The sequence below is a fragment of the Theobroma cacao genome, chromosome 2 (assembly GCF_000208745.1).
Source record: "Theobroma cacao cultivar B97-61/B2 chromosome 2, Criollo_cocoa_genome_V2, whole genome shotgun sequence".
Classification (NCBI taxonomy): Eukaryota; Viridiplantae; Streptophyta; class Magnoliopsida; order Malvales; family Malvaceae; genus Theobroma; species Theobroma cacao.
The window spans coordinates 7634507-7650787 of NC_030851.1; the positions used below are offsets into that span (position 1 = coordinate 7634507).

Genomic DNA, 16281 nt, shown 5'->3' on the forward strand with positions numbered 1-16281 from the left:
CTCAACGCCCAAGTCAAGTAAAAACGTAGATCAAAAACGAAAAGCCCTTTTAAAAGTCTTAAACCCATCTAATTTTCCCTTCATTGTTTCTGCAAATCAATACAATTCAAGAAATGAAGATTTGAATAACAAAAAATCAAATCAAATTGGCAAAAATCAGATAGAAATCGGAAGTCTCCGTGGTTCTGAGTCAGCCGGAGAACAAGTATAAATGGCTAAGCTAAGCTGCGACTTCCGGTTCCTTCTCATCCCCGCTGCTTTGGTTTTCATTTACATCCAGGTAAAGAGTTGAAAACCCTTTCTCTTTTCCTTTTTCTTCTTACTATCGAAATTCAAATTTCTAATTTAGATATTGAAATGATATGCTTATTTCGAATTGTTTTCTTCGTAGATGCGGCTTTTCGCCACGCAATCGGAATACGCCGATCGAATAGCTGAAGCGGTTAGTTTGTTTCAGTTTATTGCATGTTTTAGCTCTCCAAAGCTTCAGCATTGTTTTAACTGAATAAAACCCAAGGAATATGAACAATTTATGTGTTGAACATGCCATCTTCTTCATCCTTGAATTTTTAATGATAGGGAGGCTTTTTAATGATTATTATAATGGGGTGCTATTGTATTTGACAGCTTGATGCAGAGCACCATTGTACAAGTCAAATACGACTGCTTATTGATCAAATAAGCATGCAACAAGAACAAATTGTTGCACTTGAAGGTGTGAATTTACCCCTTTATACATGGTTCTCTTCAGACAATGTCGAAATTGTTATGGTTTTTCTTAGCTTGGTAAAACCCATAAAAATGGTTTATATTCAATGCATTCACTCTGACCATGTTGCAATTTCAGAGGGGAAGAAGCGAAAGGAGCAGGAGTGTGCACAACTGAAGGCACTTGTTCAAGATCTTGAAAGTACTTCCCTATCAGAAATGAACTGTTTGTTTCTTGTTCTGTTCTACTTGTTGCATCATTACTACTATTATATACTTCGAATGAGTAGAAAATCCTTTCTATGGTTTCTAGGCAGACATTAAGTGATGTTCAGTTCATATGATCTTTTTGAAATTGTCGTATACATAATTATTATAGTTAATTTATGTTACTGATTTGCTGTTTATAAGGGTCTTTAAATGCAAATAAACTTCATCACCATTTATAAGGTTGTTATCTATGTCATTGCATCTGATGAAGGCTATTCTGCTCCTTCATCAATGTAGTTTGGCATTTGTTTCCTTCTTTTCTCTAATTATTTTTGCTAAGCATCTTTAAATTGTTGTAAAATGTTATTTATTTATTTATTTTTGGTTTTTCATGTCAGTATCTACTATTCTTTTTGTATTATTCCTTCAATGAAGTCATTTTCTTTGATTTGGCACTTGGAATGCTTTTTACACACTTAGTATTCTTTCTTTTTGGTTGTTTCAGAGAAAGGCCTTCAAAGAATAATTGACAAAGCGCAGGTTCGTGAGATACGAGCATTTATCTCCACATATCACTACCTGTATTCTTTGCAATCATCTTATCTATGGGTTGAATGTTTTAGGTACCAGTGGCAGCAGTTGTCATCATGGCATGCAATCGTGCAGATTATCTGGAAAGGACTATTGCTTCTATCTTAAAGTATGTTGATGAGTTTAGTCTGATAGCATAGCCTGTTTGACCAAATAGTAGGTAATTTTATGCTGACTTACTTTGGCTTAAATCTTTGCAGGTATCAGAGCTCTGTTGCTTCAAAATATCCACTTTTTGTATCACAGGTATTTATATTTATAGTCTTATACTTTATTTGCAATAAAAGGTTTTCTTTGTCTATCGGACTAGATGGACGCTATTACACTTCATGCACAACAAACACATGATTATTCTATTGCTTTCAATAATAAAAAGCAAGGCTTCTAACTGTGATAGTTTCCTCTCAGGATGGATCAGATCCAAATGTTAGAAGTAAAGCTTTGAGTTACAATCAGTTAACTTATATGCAGGTAGATTGTGTTTTTCTCTCTCCCCCTCTCTCTCTCCATGTTGGAATTTTGATTTGGATGAATCCTCTTCCTTTTTCCTTCTCTCACATGGTTTTCATATCCTTATTTATCAAACCAATCCAGTAAATGCTTACTCCAGTTTCTTTCAGCACTTGGATTTTGATCCAGTGCATACAGAAAGGCCTGGGGAATTGATTGCGTACTACAAGATTGCTCGTAAGGATTGTTTTATCATTTTTTTTTCTTGTTCACATGGCTTCTACAAATTCCAGCACTTAAATATTTGGTTTCTTAAGGTCACTACAAATGGGCATTGGATGAGTTGTTCTACAAGCACAATTTTGACCGAGTAATCATACTTGAAGGTGAAGTTGTCTTCTTTTGTGGATTATTATTTTGAATTTTCTTATGGAAAAGGAAAATTGAACTGACTGAGAATCACTTTTGAAGACAGATGATATGGAGATTGCCCCTGATTTTTTTGATTACTTTGAGGCTGCTGCAGCCCTTCTTGAAAAGGATAAGTATGTCATGAATGAAATAAAGATCTCTCTGTTTTCTTTTGGGGTGTTTCAGAGTACTAAAAATGAGATGCGATCTTTTCCGCCCTTTTCACCTTCTTGTTATTAAACCATGATAGGTCAATTATGGCTGTTTCCTCATGGAATGACAATGGGCAAAAGCAGTTTGTGCATGACCCATGTAAGTCTTTTCTCCAAGTGGCATTTTTTCCAGGAGAGGAATCAAGCTTAATGCATGTCTATATTTAAGATTTGGCTTCTTTTACAAAAATATTGCTTATGTTAGCCTCAGTGGCTTTTGATGTTCCATGCTATCTCTTGATCCGTCCATGCGGTGCTTATCCGAAAAATTGGGGCAGACTGTGAGATAGCTTTATATTTTAATTTTATTCTAGTGCTAGCATACTCATCAGAGCATCCTCATTTGGATGTTTGCTTGTTTTCTAGACATCCATATCTCTCTCTTCATGTGCAATATATAGCTGAAGTTCTGTCATTTTGCAATCAACTTCTGGATGACTCTTGCACTCTTGATTTTGCCTGCTCATCTTTGAACAAGTTTTAAAAATTTCTTGAAATGGAGAATTTTGGTGCTTTCTATTTCTTAATATGCTTTAATCGTTTCGTATAGATGCACTTTATCGCTCAGATTTCTTTCCTGGTCTTGGGTGGATGCTTACTATATCTACATGGAATGAGCTATCACCAAAGTGGCCAAAAGCATATCCTTTTTGGTTAAGTATATTGTAATTTGTACTTTAGACTAATGCATAGTGATGTAGTTTTATCAACTAATTTTCCTTTACAAAAGTTCACTTACTGGGATGACTGGTTGAGATTAAAAGAGAATCACAAAGGTCGACAATTCCTTCACCCTGAAGTGTGCAGAACCTATAATTTTGGTGAGCATGTACGTATGCTACCTTGTTGGTGAGAAGATTTCTTGTTTAAAATTGCTGTGATGACAAATTTTTTTAATGTGTTAGCTTGGATGAGAATATTTGTTTGGTAGTTTATCCTGCAGTACGCATGTCTTGGTTTTGCATCTGTCATGAACTAGATGGAACAATGAGGCATATAGTCAATGTGTTTTCTGTTGAAAGTCATGTTCTGTGATTCTGTTGCATTGCTTCTGCAAGAATGTACAATACACTTAGATGAATATAATACCTCTATGGCTTCAGTCTTTTTTTTATCTTTTTTTTTAATTAAAGAATTCTCTTCAAGTTTTGAAACAACTTGTTTTCTTACTTAAATAAAATTAAAATACCTGCAAATTTAGGCGGGTGTTTCACCCATCATTAACTCGCTATAGGCAGGTTCAGTAAGTTTAAATTTCCACCAGAAAAGGTCGTTATCATTTTGCTTTTTGCTAGGATCTTTACATCTCCCTTTTACAACCATGGTTCATTTCCTCTATTCAATCTTGTGATTTCAATCAGGGTTCTAGTATGGGACAGTTTTTCCAGCAATATCTTGAGCCTATTAAGATGAATGACGTTAAGGTTGGCTTTAAAAGTTTCTATAATTCTCCTTAGAATTTTAAAATTTTGTATATTCCTTTCATCATCATCATAATGTGTTGCTTTTCTTTATGAAAGGTGGACTGGAAGTCACAGGATTTGAGCTACCTAATGGAGGTAAAATTGGTGAAACTGGAAACCGCTTTTCCCTCTGTTCTATTTTTTACATTTGTAATGTATAATTGTTTTTTTTTTTCTTTCTAGGACAAATATATAAAATATTTTGCCAATATGGTGAAAAAAGCAAAACCTGTCCCTGGAGCAGATGCTGTTCTTATGGCATCTAATATAAAAGGTGATGTGCGTATTCATTATAAAGACCAATCAGACTTTGAACGCATTGCACACCAATTTGGAGTTTTTAAAGAATGGAAGGTAAATTATTCATGTGATATTTGGGAAATTTTCTTTTCTTTTTTTGTTGTGAAAGTGCTTGGAGTTTTTGGTGATGATACAAGAGAGAGTCCTGCATTGTATTATATCTGGTTTATGCAGCTGATACTTGATTTTCGAAAGTCTTATTTGGAACCTCTTCAAAGGATTGGTGGATATTAGGTTTAACTGTAAACTCATTTATGATCAATTGCATGTAATTTTTGCTGCAATATTCTATATTCACTTTTAGCTGGTCCATTTCAAAATAATGGAACACCATGTATGACCTTTGATACTGTTGAAATGACCTCTCTCTCATTTACATGTGCCCTATAAGCGTGTAGAATAAAATAAAGCATACAGGCACTTTCACCTGATGCACAATCGAAAAAAAAATGACCTTGATTTAAAGAACTCGTGCTGTTGTTCTACTTTTGTTGTTGCAGTACAAATAAACCCCTAACTGTTTTCTCATATCTAAGATTGATTAGTTCCATTCTTTTCAAAAACTTCGATTGCTTTTGTTTTCTAGGATGGTGTACCGAGGACAGCATATAAAGGAGTAGTGGTTTTCCGATACCAACCACCAAGACGTGTGTTTCTTGTTGGTCCTGACTCTCTACGGCAGCTTGGAATTGAAAATGCTTGAAAACTGAAAGGTTAATAACCATGTCTGATTTTAATTATTTCCTTTTATTCTTTAGATTAGCTGTCACTAAAGTTGGTTTAGCACAATTTTAGGAGGAATTAGTTCCAACACGTAGTTTCAATTTGTTATAGTTTTGAAGTTGAAAGTTTTTACTGAAAATAATTAGCATTGTTATCTTTGGTTTTGTGTGATCAGTGTCCCTGATGAAATATTTCAAAATCGAATGGCAGGTAGGTTCTGGCAGACAAATTTTGTTTTCGAAGCAGCAAGGCTTGAAATAGGATGGAGATAAATACTGTTTTAAATCTAAAGAGCTGGCTTACGCTTCTCATATCCAACCGTTCTTGACTTTACAACCTCCATAATTTGACATTAATACATCCACACTTGCGCAGGCATGCGCAGATATGGGCACGGAGGCCTTGATTTTTGTAGGTTTATGACTCCATCTTCTATTATTCTATTTAACTTGATAGTTGATAGTTCTACAGTGTGTATGTAAAAGTATGATGAATCCCACAAGCTGTTTCTGGTGTATTGATTATGTTAGTTCTAGTTATTGTCGAAACTTCAATTTAAAAATGAATTATACCCAAGAGTTCCAAGTTATAATCAGACAATTGTTTGAAAACATTTTATTTTTCTTTCTTTGAGTACATTCAACATTTTCAAATTATTTTGAAAGGTTAAAATACTAAATAAGTTTATGAACTTTTTCATTTCTTTAAAATAAGTTTTTATTTTCTGTTGTGTTCAGTCAAGCTCTGATCTTATGTGGACTATTGTGTTGACGGATCACGTGGTCGAAATGGCCGTTAGGTCCACTGCATCATCTGCATTTACGGATGTTTACATGAATTTTTTGATATGATGAAATTGATTTAATGAAAAGTCATGTAATCAATTTCTATAATGAGTATGAAAGTTACAGTCGTTACGTGATAGTTTTTTCGTCAAAATAGGTATTATTTGGATAAATAAAAGGATAGAATAGAGATTAATTCGAAAAATTTCAGATTACAATTCCTTTTGGATGAGGACCTTTGGAGCATGACCAAACCCGCCACTTGTGGGCCTTTTGCAAGCCAGAAATTCATGAAACGGGCTTGTTGGCCTTTTCGGTGTGCCGGCATTTCATTGAGCAACCGAGAAGTGAACCCAACAGCCTACTCCATTAAACCATCCTCTTCTCCACGCACTCCCGGCTACGACCGCCTCTCACGGGTCGAACCAACCAATTACTATTGAGAATAATAAAACCCGCGTGACCAAACAGGCTGAAAAAAGCTAAACTCCTTCTTCAAGGGAAACCTAATGAAACTGCTTCATCATTCTTTTTTTACCCTCTCTCTCGTTCCCTCCAACTTGAAACAAGCTCGAAGCTCTCTAAACAATGGCGTCCATTCTCACACAAAAACCAAAAAAGACCAAATTAAAAGAGTTGAAAGCCCTAGGTCAGCAGCTGCTCTCTTCACGAGCTCACATCAACAATCTTCCACTCCTCCTCACCTTCATATCCCCATTGTCGCCGCCTCAGCACGTTCTAGAATCGCTCCTCTCGCTACAGTCCTTCTTCACCGCGGTGCTCCCCGACCTCCCTCCCTCTTCATCTTCAACAAAACGGCGCCGTCTCGACGATTCAGCCAAGGAGGATCCTGAGTTTATTTACAGGACGTGGCTGAGGTCAAAGTTCGATGAGTTCGTTACATTGTTGATTGAAGTTTTGGTTTCACCGGACACCGAAGAAGCTTTGAGAGTAACAATTTCTTTTTGTTGTGTTTTCTTTTTTTTCTCTGTTCGTTTTGTTTTTTAAATTTGAACTTGACAGCAGTATTTTTATTGCTTTTCTATTTTTTAGGAAATTGTGTTGGATTCGTTCATGGAATTCGTGAAGCTAGGAAATGGGGGAAGGTTTTACTCTGCTATTTACCACAAATTACTGCGCAGTATTGTAAGTTTCGTTTACTTTGAATTACTTAATATGTTCTGTGATTTTTTGTCGTTATTTCTATTTCTGTTTCTAATTGGTTATCCTTATTTCAGGTTCACTCAGCAACAGCTGTTGATACTTTATCAGAGTTGCTTGCATCAAAGTATTTTAAGTATATTGATGTCCGGTATGATTCAAACTTTGTGTGGTCTATTGTAAATGCGTAATCAACCATGTCGTCTTGAAGTTTCATTATTTTAGAAATGGTTACATCCTGTCTGTCTTCCAATTCCTTTCTTGTTGGTTTTGGATGTGATACTACATTACCGGTCATTGTTATTGATGGAACAGGCAATAGTGCATTCGAGGCAAATAGTGCTTCCCTTTGACAGCACAAATTTGTAGTTTCTGAGATTTTTGTTACATTTCTTACTGTCTTGGAGAAGAGTCATTTCTTGCTTCTTGTTAAATGGTGCTTTGGCTTTTGTCTCTCACAGGTTTTTTAGCTTCATTAGCATGGAAAAACTTGCTAAAACTTTGGACGCAAAAGATATCTCTGGTACCTTTTAATCATAGTCTCTATTCCAAAATATATCTCTTCAATATTTCTTTTATAAATCTTTATATGATTTATTTGCCTTATTTTACCTGGTTTAGATGACAAAACTATGGGTGAGGATGGTGACAGCAGGAGTCAGTCAAGAGACAGGTTAGATTTGGCCAGCATATTGTCCGTATCTTTGCAAAGTATTCCTTTTTCTATACTCTTGTGATGCGGTGCTGCAAAATAAATCTACTTAAAACTCTATTTTGTACTGAATGACTTCAATGAATTCAGACTTCCATTGTAGCCAATTACTTATTCAGTTATGCTCTCTTTCTTTCCATGATGTATTTTGCAAGTTACTGCTAGTTTGCCACCTATTTCTTTACTAAATAACATAAAAAATTTTTATTCACCTGTGTCATTTTTTCCATGCTGGATGGTTGTTATAATTTAAGTAACAGAACAGAAGGTTTCTGACTTGTTGCTCTGTTTTGTTGCAGCATGGAGCTTTCTATTCACAAGATACATTATATTATATCTCACATTCCCCCTCTGGAAGGCATTGATGGAAAATCTGAGTATGAGATGTGGAGTGGATCAGGTGATTCTTGTTGTTTTCTATATTTAGAGATTATTCTTTAGCTCTTTTGTAATGGATTTAATTTTAGAAGAATAATTCTGTTGATCACCATCTAAAGCCTTGACTCTGAGAATATTATGATTCATTTCTTTCCTTCTGCCTGGATGACAATAATAATATGGAAAATTTTCTGATTTGAATCTTCTTTTGATTCTCTTAGCTTGGTGAGTGGTGTGAGTGATATTAGCAAGTTGTTGACATTTTGAGGCAAACTTCCCTTACTTGTAAATTGCTTAGTAAATTTGCTTCTGTTGATCATAATCTAGAGCCTTGACTTTGGGATTATGATTCATTTATTTTTTTCTGCCTGGATGAAAATATTAATATGGAAAATTTTCTGATTTTAATCTTCTTTTGATTCACTGTGCTTGATGAGTAGTGTGACTGATGTTAGCAAGTTGTTGACATTTTGAGGCAAACTTCCCTTACTTTTAAATTGCATAGTAAACTTGCTTCTTTATCTGTCAAACAAAATTTAATCTTTTTTTTTTCTGTATTTAACAGGATTTTCATCTAAAGAAGAACATGATCAAAAAGAAATTTCTAAGCTTCGAAAATCAGAAGATAAACAGCTCAAGGCTGATAAGCAAAACAGTGATGTAATTCAGTGATGCTGATGTTTTATTGCCATCATTTCCATTTAAATTTAGTTGGGCATTTAGTGGACAGTCTGCCTTTTCTGCTTATTTGAATTGACACTGCAATATTAAGTTCTTCCTTTTTATGTGGTTTTCTGCTTATTTCCAGGTGTTGTCTCCATCCACTATTGCCAGGAAGATGAAATTGAAGTTTACCAAGGCGTGGATTTCATTTCTTAGACTGCCACTCCCTATTGACATATACAAGGAGGTAAACACTACTGCTTTCTTACTCTCTGGCACTGATATTAAGTGTTTGCCCCTTTGCTTTAGCATTGGTGGTAGGCTGGGTTAATGCTCACATTGATTTTGTTATGCATATCTTTTCCTGTTAATTTTCTATATGGATTTGTTATGCTTATTCTTATTCAGTCCTACTGCCTGCTATTTCTCAGGTTCTCGCCACTCTTCATCAGGCGGTCATCCCTCATTTGTCTAATCCTATCATTTTATGGTAAGTTAATCTAACACCAACACTTTTAGCTATTATGTATGCATCATCGTACTAATCTGATTTATTAACTATAATGTGCAGTGACTTTTTAACAAGATCATATGATATTGGTGGTGTTGTTAGTGTCATGGCTCTTAGCAGCCTTTTCATCCTAATGACACAACATGGTCTAGAATACCCCAACTTCTATGAAAAGCTTTATGCACTTTTGGCGCCTTCTATCTTCATGGCAAAACACAGAGCCAAATTTTTTCAGGTAATGCAAAGTGCTGACTTGCTCATTGTTTCGTCATAAGTTGATACTTCCACTTTTTAATAATGTAATTGATGAGACTGTATCAAACTATTGAGATACATTGAAGTCTACCTACTTATTTTAGGCCATCGCTAGATTTAAATGTATTTTCTTCATTGAATGTTAAGAGGCTGACATCAATGTTGACCAGCAACCTTGTCATTCATAGTTAACATTTTCATACTTCAAATGTCCAAATTTTTAGTGTTATTAGGATTAGTTTTTGTTTCTATTGGTGTAAATTTCTTTCTTTTCAGTTGTGCTTAATTGAATACTTTCTGATGTTAAAAGAACAAGGTACATAAAATGTTTCTTGCTGTAAGCGTTGAGGTCTGTACCGTGGTTGTCTGTCCCTAATCTATACTGTAGGATTTCAAAATCAACTTGGAAGTTCTGTTGGCTGCAGGTTACTATCTTCTAATTAATCTGTTTATTTGTTTTGCAGCTTCTTGACTCTTGCCTGAAGTCACCACTTCTTCCAGCATATTTGGCTGCTGCTTTTGCTAAAAAATTAAGTAGACTGGCAATTTCTGTCCCTCCTTCTGGAGCATTGGTTATCATAGCTTTGATTCACAACCTTTTACGTAGACATCCATCAATTAACTGTTTGGTGCACCAGGTATCGGTACAATCTTATTATTGTAATATTTGGGAAACAAATGTAGTTAATCTAGTTACTCCCTTCCATAATTATTGCACAACAGTGTTCACCAATTGGGGTACTTGAAGTGTTTCTCCAAGGGAAATGAATTTTCTTTTATTTTTGGCATTGTGCAGGAAGATGGTTTTGAAACTCAAGAGGATATAGTCAACAAGGCAGAAGATTCTGGGTTGGGCACGGATATTTCTCGCAATAGACCTGGTATTGATCATTTCAACAATGAGGAGAGCAATCCTATAAAATCTAATGCCATGAGTAAGTATTCTTTTCAATATATCTCATTCACAGCAAATTAATCCCATTTGCACTCTAGTGGCTGAGGCTAATCCCAGGCTACTATGATGATTGAATTTATGAATCATTTAGCCACTGTAGACTGGATGGATGTATATTCAGCATAAAGGATATAGCCTGATAACTATTGTGCATTATATGGGAAAATGGAAGTTTTGTTTTAACTGTGGTGTTAATTACTTATTGATTTTGGATCCTTTAGTCAAGGGTTCAACATTGATAGTTTGCAATTAACTCCTTAGCCACTGATTATTTGTAGTTGAGGGCATGGCTGCAAGAGATAAATTTCTTGTTGCCGCCGTATTGGTTTGCCTTGTCAAAATAAATGTAAAGGAGTCTTATTTGAGTTTTGTGCCTGTTTGACTAAGCTGGTTAACTTGGGAAATTCTGGTACTTTCCATCTTTCATTCTTAATGCAAATTGGGTGTTGTTTAATAATCTAAAGAAAACATCCAAGCTGCCTGAGAACTGAGTAGGCTTGCATATTAAACAAGTCGTGAATGTACACTGGTAAACTGTCAGCTTGAACCTTAGCATATATCATTTGTGGTTGTGCAGGCATGTATGCCATCTAATTTTGAGTGGTGGACTTACCTTTCTTTGATGAGATTTTATTAAGTCAATGTTTCTTTAAACAGGGAGTTCACTTTGGGAAATAGACAGCCTCCGTCACCATTACTGCCCGCCTGTTTCAAGGTAAGCACACTGTGCATTATCATTTCCAACACCAGATGCATATGATTGTTGATGTTTTCCTGTTTCCTTGTTCTTTCAGGTTTGTTTTGTCACTGGAGAATGATTTGACAGTTAGATCCAAGACCACTGAAATGGACATCAAAGATTTTAGTTCTGGTTCATATGCAACAATATTTGGAGACGAGGTACTATAATCTTTATCCTTATCAAGGAGACATTTCAGAATAAGCTACATGGTGCCTTCCTGACCAGTATTTTTGTTATTTAAAGAAGCGGCCTGCAAATTTAGAAGTTCTTCAATTTAGGAATGGCGTTTCATATTATTAGGAAAGGCTGCCATATAGTTGACTTTATTGTTGTTGCTTATAAAATAGGGGAATGGTTCTGGTATGCACTTTCATTTTTTAATATATACGTTTTAAGTTGCAGATTCGACGTCGGGTAAAGCAGGTTCCTTTGGAGTTTTACAAAGCAACTCCCACCTCTTTGTTCTCTGAGTCCGAATTTTCTGGTTGGACGTTCAAATATGAAGATGGCAAGGAAAATGACACTGGAAGAGAGGAGCAGAGTATGGAAAATTCATCCAAAGAAAATGATGTTGCTACAAAACGACAGCGGATAGAATGCTCATGATTCATGAATTTATTTCCGTGAGGAAGAATTAATAAATTAATTGAAAAAAAAATGTTCGACAAAAGTTGGAGAAAATTTTGACCCGGTAAATGCCGGTTTATTACCCGGTAAATGTATCTGACTCTTGCGATATTAAGCTATTTTGAATGAGTAATTCCAACGTCAGCCGCATGTCCGTTTTCCTTTCTCGGACTTGCCTGGAAAGAGAGAGAAGAAATTTGCTCACCTAATATACTTGTCACAATGAGTTTGTTTTAATTCAAGAATATGATATAACAACACTGGGAAAGAAAATCTTACCTTTAAAATGCAAGTGTTTTTCAATAATTTGTCGGTACAAAGGGGCCATTGCAAAGCGTTTGCTCCGTTACGAGTAATCGTTATCGATCGTAGAATAAGGTTTTTGTCCTTTTACTGAAACGACAGCGTTTAAGAGCACTGAATGCAGGGAAAGTGAAACCAACCACAAAAGCAATTATTAAATGATTTGATGACAGCAAAGCAAACCCAGATCACCTTACGAATCGATTGAACGAACACTAAAAAATGAGAGCAGAGCTGCTTCGGTTTCAACTTCCTAAGTTTGGTCTCAGTAAATTAGTAAATACAAATTTTTGTTCTATCCGAAGGACAGAGTGGGTGCATTAATGTTAGACCTTGATTCTCCAACGCAGGAGGCGAAAAAGGACTTATAGGATTACTACTAGACTAGAATAGTGTAGACAGAGAGGCATCTGATTCAGCGAGGGTGAAGCTAACGAACACGTGAAGTTGGGAGTTGTTTTCAGTAAGACAAGCCCCTTCACCACGTTGACTTCGCCCATTTCTTCCGCTTTTCTCCTCTCTCTCTCTCTCTTTCCTAGGGTTTTTCTCTCGATCAATGCGCTAACATTTTTGACACTGACATTTGCCCTGCCTGCATCCCCATTGGGACGCTATTCTTCTTTGGATTAGCTTCTTTCCAATGTCCCCAACATTTTCAAGGTATGTTTTTACCATGTTTCTGCTTTCTGGGTATTTCTTTCTTGTTTCAATTTGGTCAATCTTTTCTTCTCTCTTTTTGTTTTCTTCTTTGTTGATTTTGCTTCCTCTTTCTTTGTTGAATTTTCCTAATTAATCCCATTTCTTGATTCTATTTTTCATTAGAAATGCGGGATTTATAGTTTACATTCTTGGTTTCTTTCTTTTTTTTTTTCTTTTTTATGTCTTCCGTTAAAGTTGACCGGCGGGTAGATTTCTGGGGAGAGAAACCGAACTTTAACTGTAATTTAGCTCTCTGATCCCATTTCATATGATGAGATCGGAAATGATTATTTCTTCTAGTATTTGGACTTGGCTTGAATAGTACATTCTTGACTTGAATTATGTTATTGCCTTGTTTCTTTCCTAACAATCTTTTCTTCTCTTTTTTAATTTGTTAGCACTTGGATCAGTTCATTCATCTGGTAGCTATTTGATAAAACTGTTAACATACTGAATCGGCGCACATTACAAGATCTTGATTACAATGCCAACCTCATTTGAAAGATAACATATCATGGTATCATGGAATTGCAAATGCTGGCTCTCATCCTATGTTCAAAATTCATTAAAGGAAATACGAGTATGCATATGTCTTGAATTGTAGTTCAATTCGCTAGATGTTGTACCTGTGAAAATGTCATCTTTACTTCTGATAATGCTTTCATTAGTTTGAAACTTCTCATTTATAGTCTGGATAGAATTTCCATGGATGGCATTGCACGTTAACGACATCATTCTGCCAATCCTAGTTAGTGGTTGTCATCTGCATGCTGTGAAAGCTAGATCCCAGAGTTTACCTTCATGCTCATGCCCACAATCTATCTTCAAATTTTTTTTGTTGTGATGCTACAATCTAATTAACCACTGTTTTCATGATTGGGTTCTGCAAATAGTGCAGCTCCTAGATCTTTGTATGTCTGCGAAAGGATGACTCATTTCTATCCCTTTTGCCATTTGTGGGTTCAATAATTGGTGAGATGTGCTAGGAAAAGTCTGCTAATAATGTTGCTGTTCACACATGATTTTGGTAGATGGGGAAATATTTTTAGCGGTCATAACAATCTCTTTTTATCTGTTATCTCCAAACATTTTCCATGTGTTGTCCATCCATAAAAAGTCGGTGAATCATATTGATAGAATCAAGCAATTGCTGTAAGGTTTTCACTAAAATTGCATTAATGAAGCTAATTGAGCGTGGGTTCCTTACTGATGTGTTGTTAACATTTAGATTTTTCAAGTTGATGTGATGGTACTTTGTCCTGCATTTGTAACATTTGAATAATCTTATCTTTCCAGATTTCACTAATATCTTGAAGGCCTGGAACAATGACGAAGAAACTGCCATCTTATGCTGAACTGCTTGCTACTAGGGATTGAAAAACCAAGCTGTTTAACAGTGGATTCATATAAAGACAGTTGCCAACATAAAGATTCCTATATCTGAGGTTAAGTGAATTATGAACCGAACGAACTTCCCAAAGCGATACTTAATTGTCATTTTAACCTTTGTCAGCACATGCGTTTGTTATATAGAACGGGTCGGCTTCTCTATAGCATACACAGTTGCAGCTGATGCTGCTGGGATCAACCAATCAAGCAAAGGCACAATACTTTCCACATTTTATTATGGTTATGCTTGTTCTCAGGTGCCTGGAGGATGGGCAGCTCAAAAAATTGGGGGAAGGAAGGTTCTTCTTCTCTCATTTGTATTATGGTCATCAACTTGTTTTTTGGTTCCTCTAGATCCCAATAGGGTCACAGTCTTGGTTGTTGCTCGTTTGCTTGTTGGTGTGGCACAAGGTTTCATCTTCCCTTCCATCCACACTGTCCTAGCACAGTGGGTTCCACCCCATGAGAGATCAAGATCTGTTTCACTTACAACTTCCGGGATGTACCTAGGTGCAGCTATGGGAATGCTTGTCCTTCCAAGCCTGGTGAAGTTCAAAGGTCCGCAGTCTGTATTCATTGCAGAAGCAGCATTAGGTGTTGTGTGGTCTTTGCTTTGGTTTGGGTATGCAACTGACCCCCCTCGATCTGAGCATCCTAAAGCCACTGCAGCTGGTTTTGGAGAATCTTTGTTGCCAACCAAAGGAAGTCAGAAGATAAAAGTGGAGAATGGAGGAAGTACTGTCAGAACTGCCCAAATCCCATGGAAGAGAATTTTAGTAAGCGGGCCAGTTTGGGCAATTGTGGTAAATAATTTCACATTCCATTATGCTCTGTATGTATTGATGAACTGGCTGCCAACATACTTTGAGCAGGGTCTCCAGCTCAGTCTTCAGGAAATGGGTTCTTCTAAGATGATGCCTTATTTTAACATGTTCATATTCTCAAATATCGGTGGGGTTCTTGCTGACCACTTGATTACTAAAAGAATAATGTCTGTGACTAAAACTAGGAAGTTCTTGAACACTATAGGGTTCATAATTGCTTCTCTTGCATTGATGGCACTTCCAATCTTCAGAACTTCTGGTGGAGCTATTTTCTGTTCTTCTGTGGCTCTTGGTTTCTTGGCGCTTGGGAGGGCTGGGTTTGCAGTGAATCATATGGATATTGCACCCAGATATGCAGGAATTGTTATGGGCGTATCTAATACAGCTGGTACTCTAGCTGGGATTATTGGGGTTGATATGACTGGACAGCTTCTTGAAGCTGCCAAAGCTGTGTATTCAGATCTTTCTAGTCCAGAGAGCTGGAGAGCAGTCTTTTTCATTCCTGGCTTGCTGTGCATATTCAGTTCTTTCATATTCTTGCTATTCTCAACAGGGGAGAGGATTTTTGACTGAAATAAGCCACGTACACTTGTACTTTTGATTGGTACAGTCATCTGGTCAAGGGTTTCATATGCAAATCTATCATGGTGATTAATCTGATATTTTAATGCATGTAAACCCCACCTGGGAAGGATATATTGAAATTCACAAGACCATAGAAGGTCAAAAGAAATCAGCACAGTGCAGTAGCAGTAGCAGATTTAGAAAATCATTTTTTGATTGTTAATGCAGGTTTATTTTTTCCACATGGAACGATGACACTTTTGTTACATGCATTGACTGATTTACATGTAAACAGGGGCCAGACCCTGTTGCCCTGAGATCCTGCAATCTTCTTGCTAGTACTCTGTAACTAGAAAAGTTTTTAATTTGGCCCCTTTGAAATTGAATGAGTGTTTCACTTTATATTTTATTATTGTTCCTATTATGTAACTACCAAAGTTTGATATGGGGACGAACTTTGCATGCACTAAGTGCATGTTTAACTTAGCTTTTTTTCAATTTATCCACCTTTTAAAAGCAAAAGTCAGGTCAAACATGATTTTTTAAAAAAAATTAAAAAAAAAAGTAATTTTTTTTAAGTAACAAAATTTTAAAAAAAAGAGCTTAAAAAAAACTCTAAGGAAGAGCTTTTTTTTCTCTTTTTTT

General features: G+C 36.0%; 3 protein-coding genes across 3 annotated transcripts; all 3 read left to right on the forward strand.

The window, feature by feature from the left end:
• On the forward strand, window positions 1-5684 carry LOC18608364 (alpha-1,3-mannosyl-glycoprotein 2-beta-N-acetylglucosaminyltransferase). Its single transcript, XM_007043008.2, has 19 exons — window positions 1-280; window positions 392-442; window positions 628-715; window positions 848-910; window positions 1424-1458; window positions 1542-1618; window positions 1710-1755; window positions 1918-1980; window positions 2130-2196; window positions 2277-2345; window positions 2435-2504; window positions 2621-2682; window positions 3133-3223; window positions 3318-3411; window positions 3944-4006; window positions 4103-4141; window positions 4229-4399; window positions 4932-5058; window positions 5279-5684. Exons 1-18 carry the CDS (start codon window positions 212-214, stop codon window positions 5046-5048), a joined length of 1335 nt encoding a protein of 444 aa, XP_007043070.2. The 5' UTR covers window positions 1-211; the 3' UTR covers window positions 5049-5058; window positions 5279-5684.
• On the forward strand, window positions 6122-12018 carry LOC18608365 (nucleolar complex protein 4 homolog B). Its single transcript, XM_018116606.1, has 15 exons — window positions 6122-6804; window positions 6907-6999; window positions 7092-7165; window positions 7476-7537; window positions 7636-7687; window positions 8026-8126; window positions 8670-8764; window positions 8913-9014; window positions 9199-9257; window positions 9339-9513; window positions 9998-10171; window positions 10330-10468; window positions 11146-11203; window positions 11283-11388; window positions 11633-12018. Exons 1-15 carry the CDS (start codon window positions 6442-6444, stop codon window positions 11834-11836), a joined length of 1857 nt encoding a protein of 618 aa, XP_017972095.1. The 5' UTR covers window positions 6122-6441; the 3' UTR covers window positions 11837-12018.
• Window positions 12502-16079, forward strand: LOC18608366 (probable anion transporter 5). Its single transcript, XM_007043012.2, has 2 exons — window positions 12502-12820; window positions 14156-16079. The coding sequence occupies exon 2, from the start codon at window positions 14317-14319 to the stop codon at window positions 15643-15645; it is 1329 nt and encodes a 442-aa protein (XP_007043074.1). The 5' UTR covers window positions 12502-12820; window positions 14156-14316; the 3' UTR covers window positions 15646-16079.

What these genes read in the sequence shown, in the direction of transcription:
- LOC18608365 (XM_018116606.1), top strand. Translation starts at nt 6,442, where the DNA reads ATGGCGTCCATTCTCACACAAAAACCAAAAAAGACCAAATTAAAAGAG. An exon ending in TTTAAGTATATTGATGTCCG is followed by an intron (nt 7,166 to 7,475) that starts GTATGATTCAAA and finishes TGTCTCTCACAG; the next exon opens with GTTTTTTAGCTTCATTAGCA. An exon ending in GGACGCAAAAGATATCTCTG is followed by an intron (nt 7,538 to 7,635) that starts GTACCTTTTAAT and finishes TACCTGGTTTAG; the next exon opens with ATGACAAAACTATGGGTGAG.
- LOC18608364 (XM_007043008.2), top strand. Translation starts at nt 212, where the DNA reads ATGGCTAAGCTAAGCTGCGACTTCCGGTTCCTTCTCATCCCCGCTGCT. An exon ending in GAATAATTGACAAAGCGCAG is followed by an intron (nt 1,459 to 1,541) that starts GTTCGTGAGATA and finishes TGAATGTTTTAG; the next exon opens with GTACCAGTGGCAGCAGTTGT. An exon ending in ATTTGAGCTACCTAATGGAG is followed by an intron (nt 4,142 to 4,228) that starts GTAAAATTGGTG and finishes TTTTCTTTCTAG; the next exon opens with GACAAATATATAAAATATTT.
- LOC18608366 (XM_007043012.2), top strand. Translation starts at nt 14,317, where the DNA reads ATGAACCGAACGAACTTCCCAAAGCGATACTTAATTGTCATTTTAACC.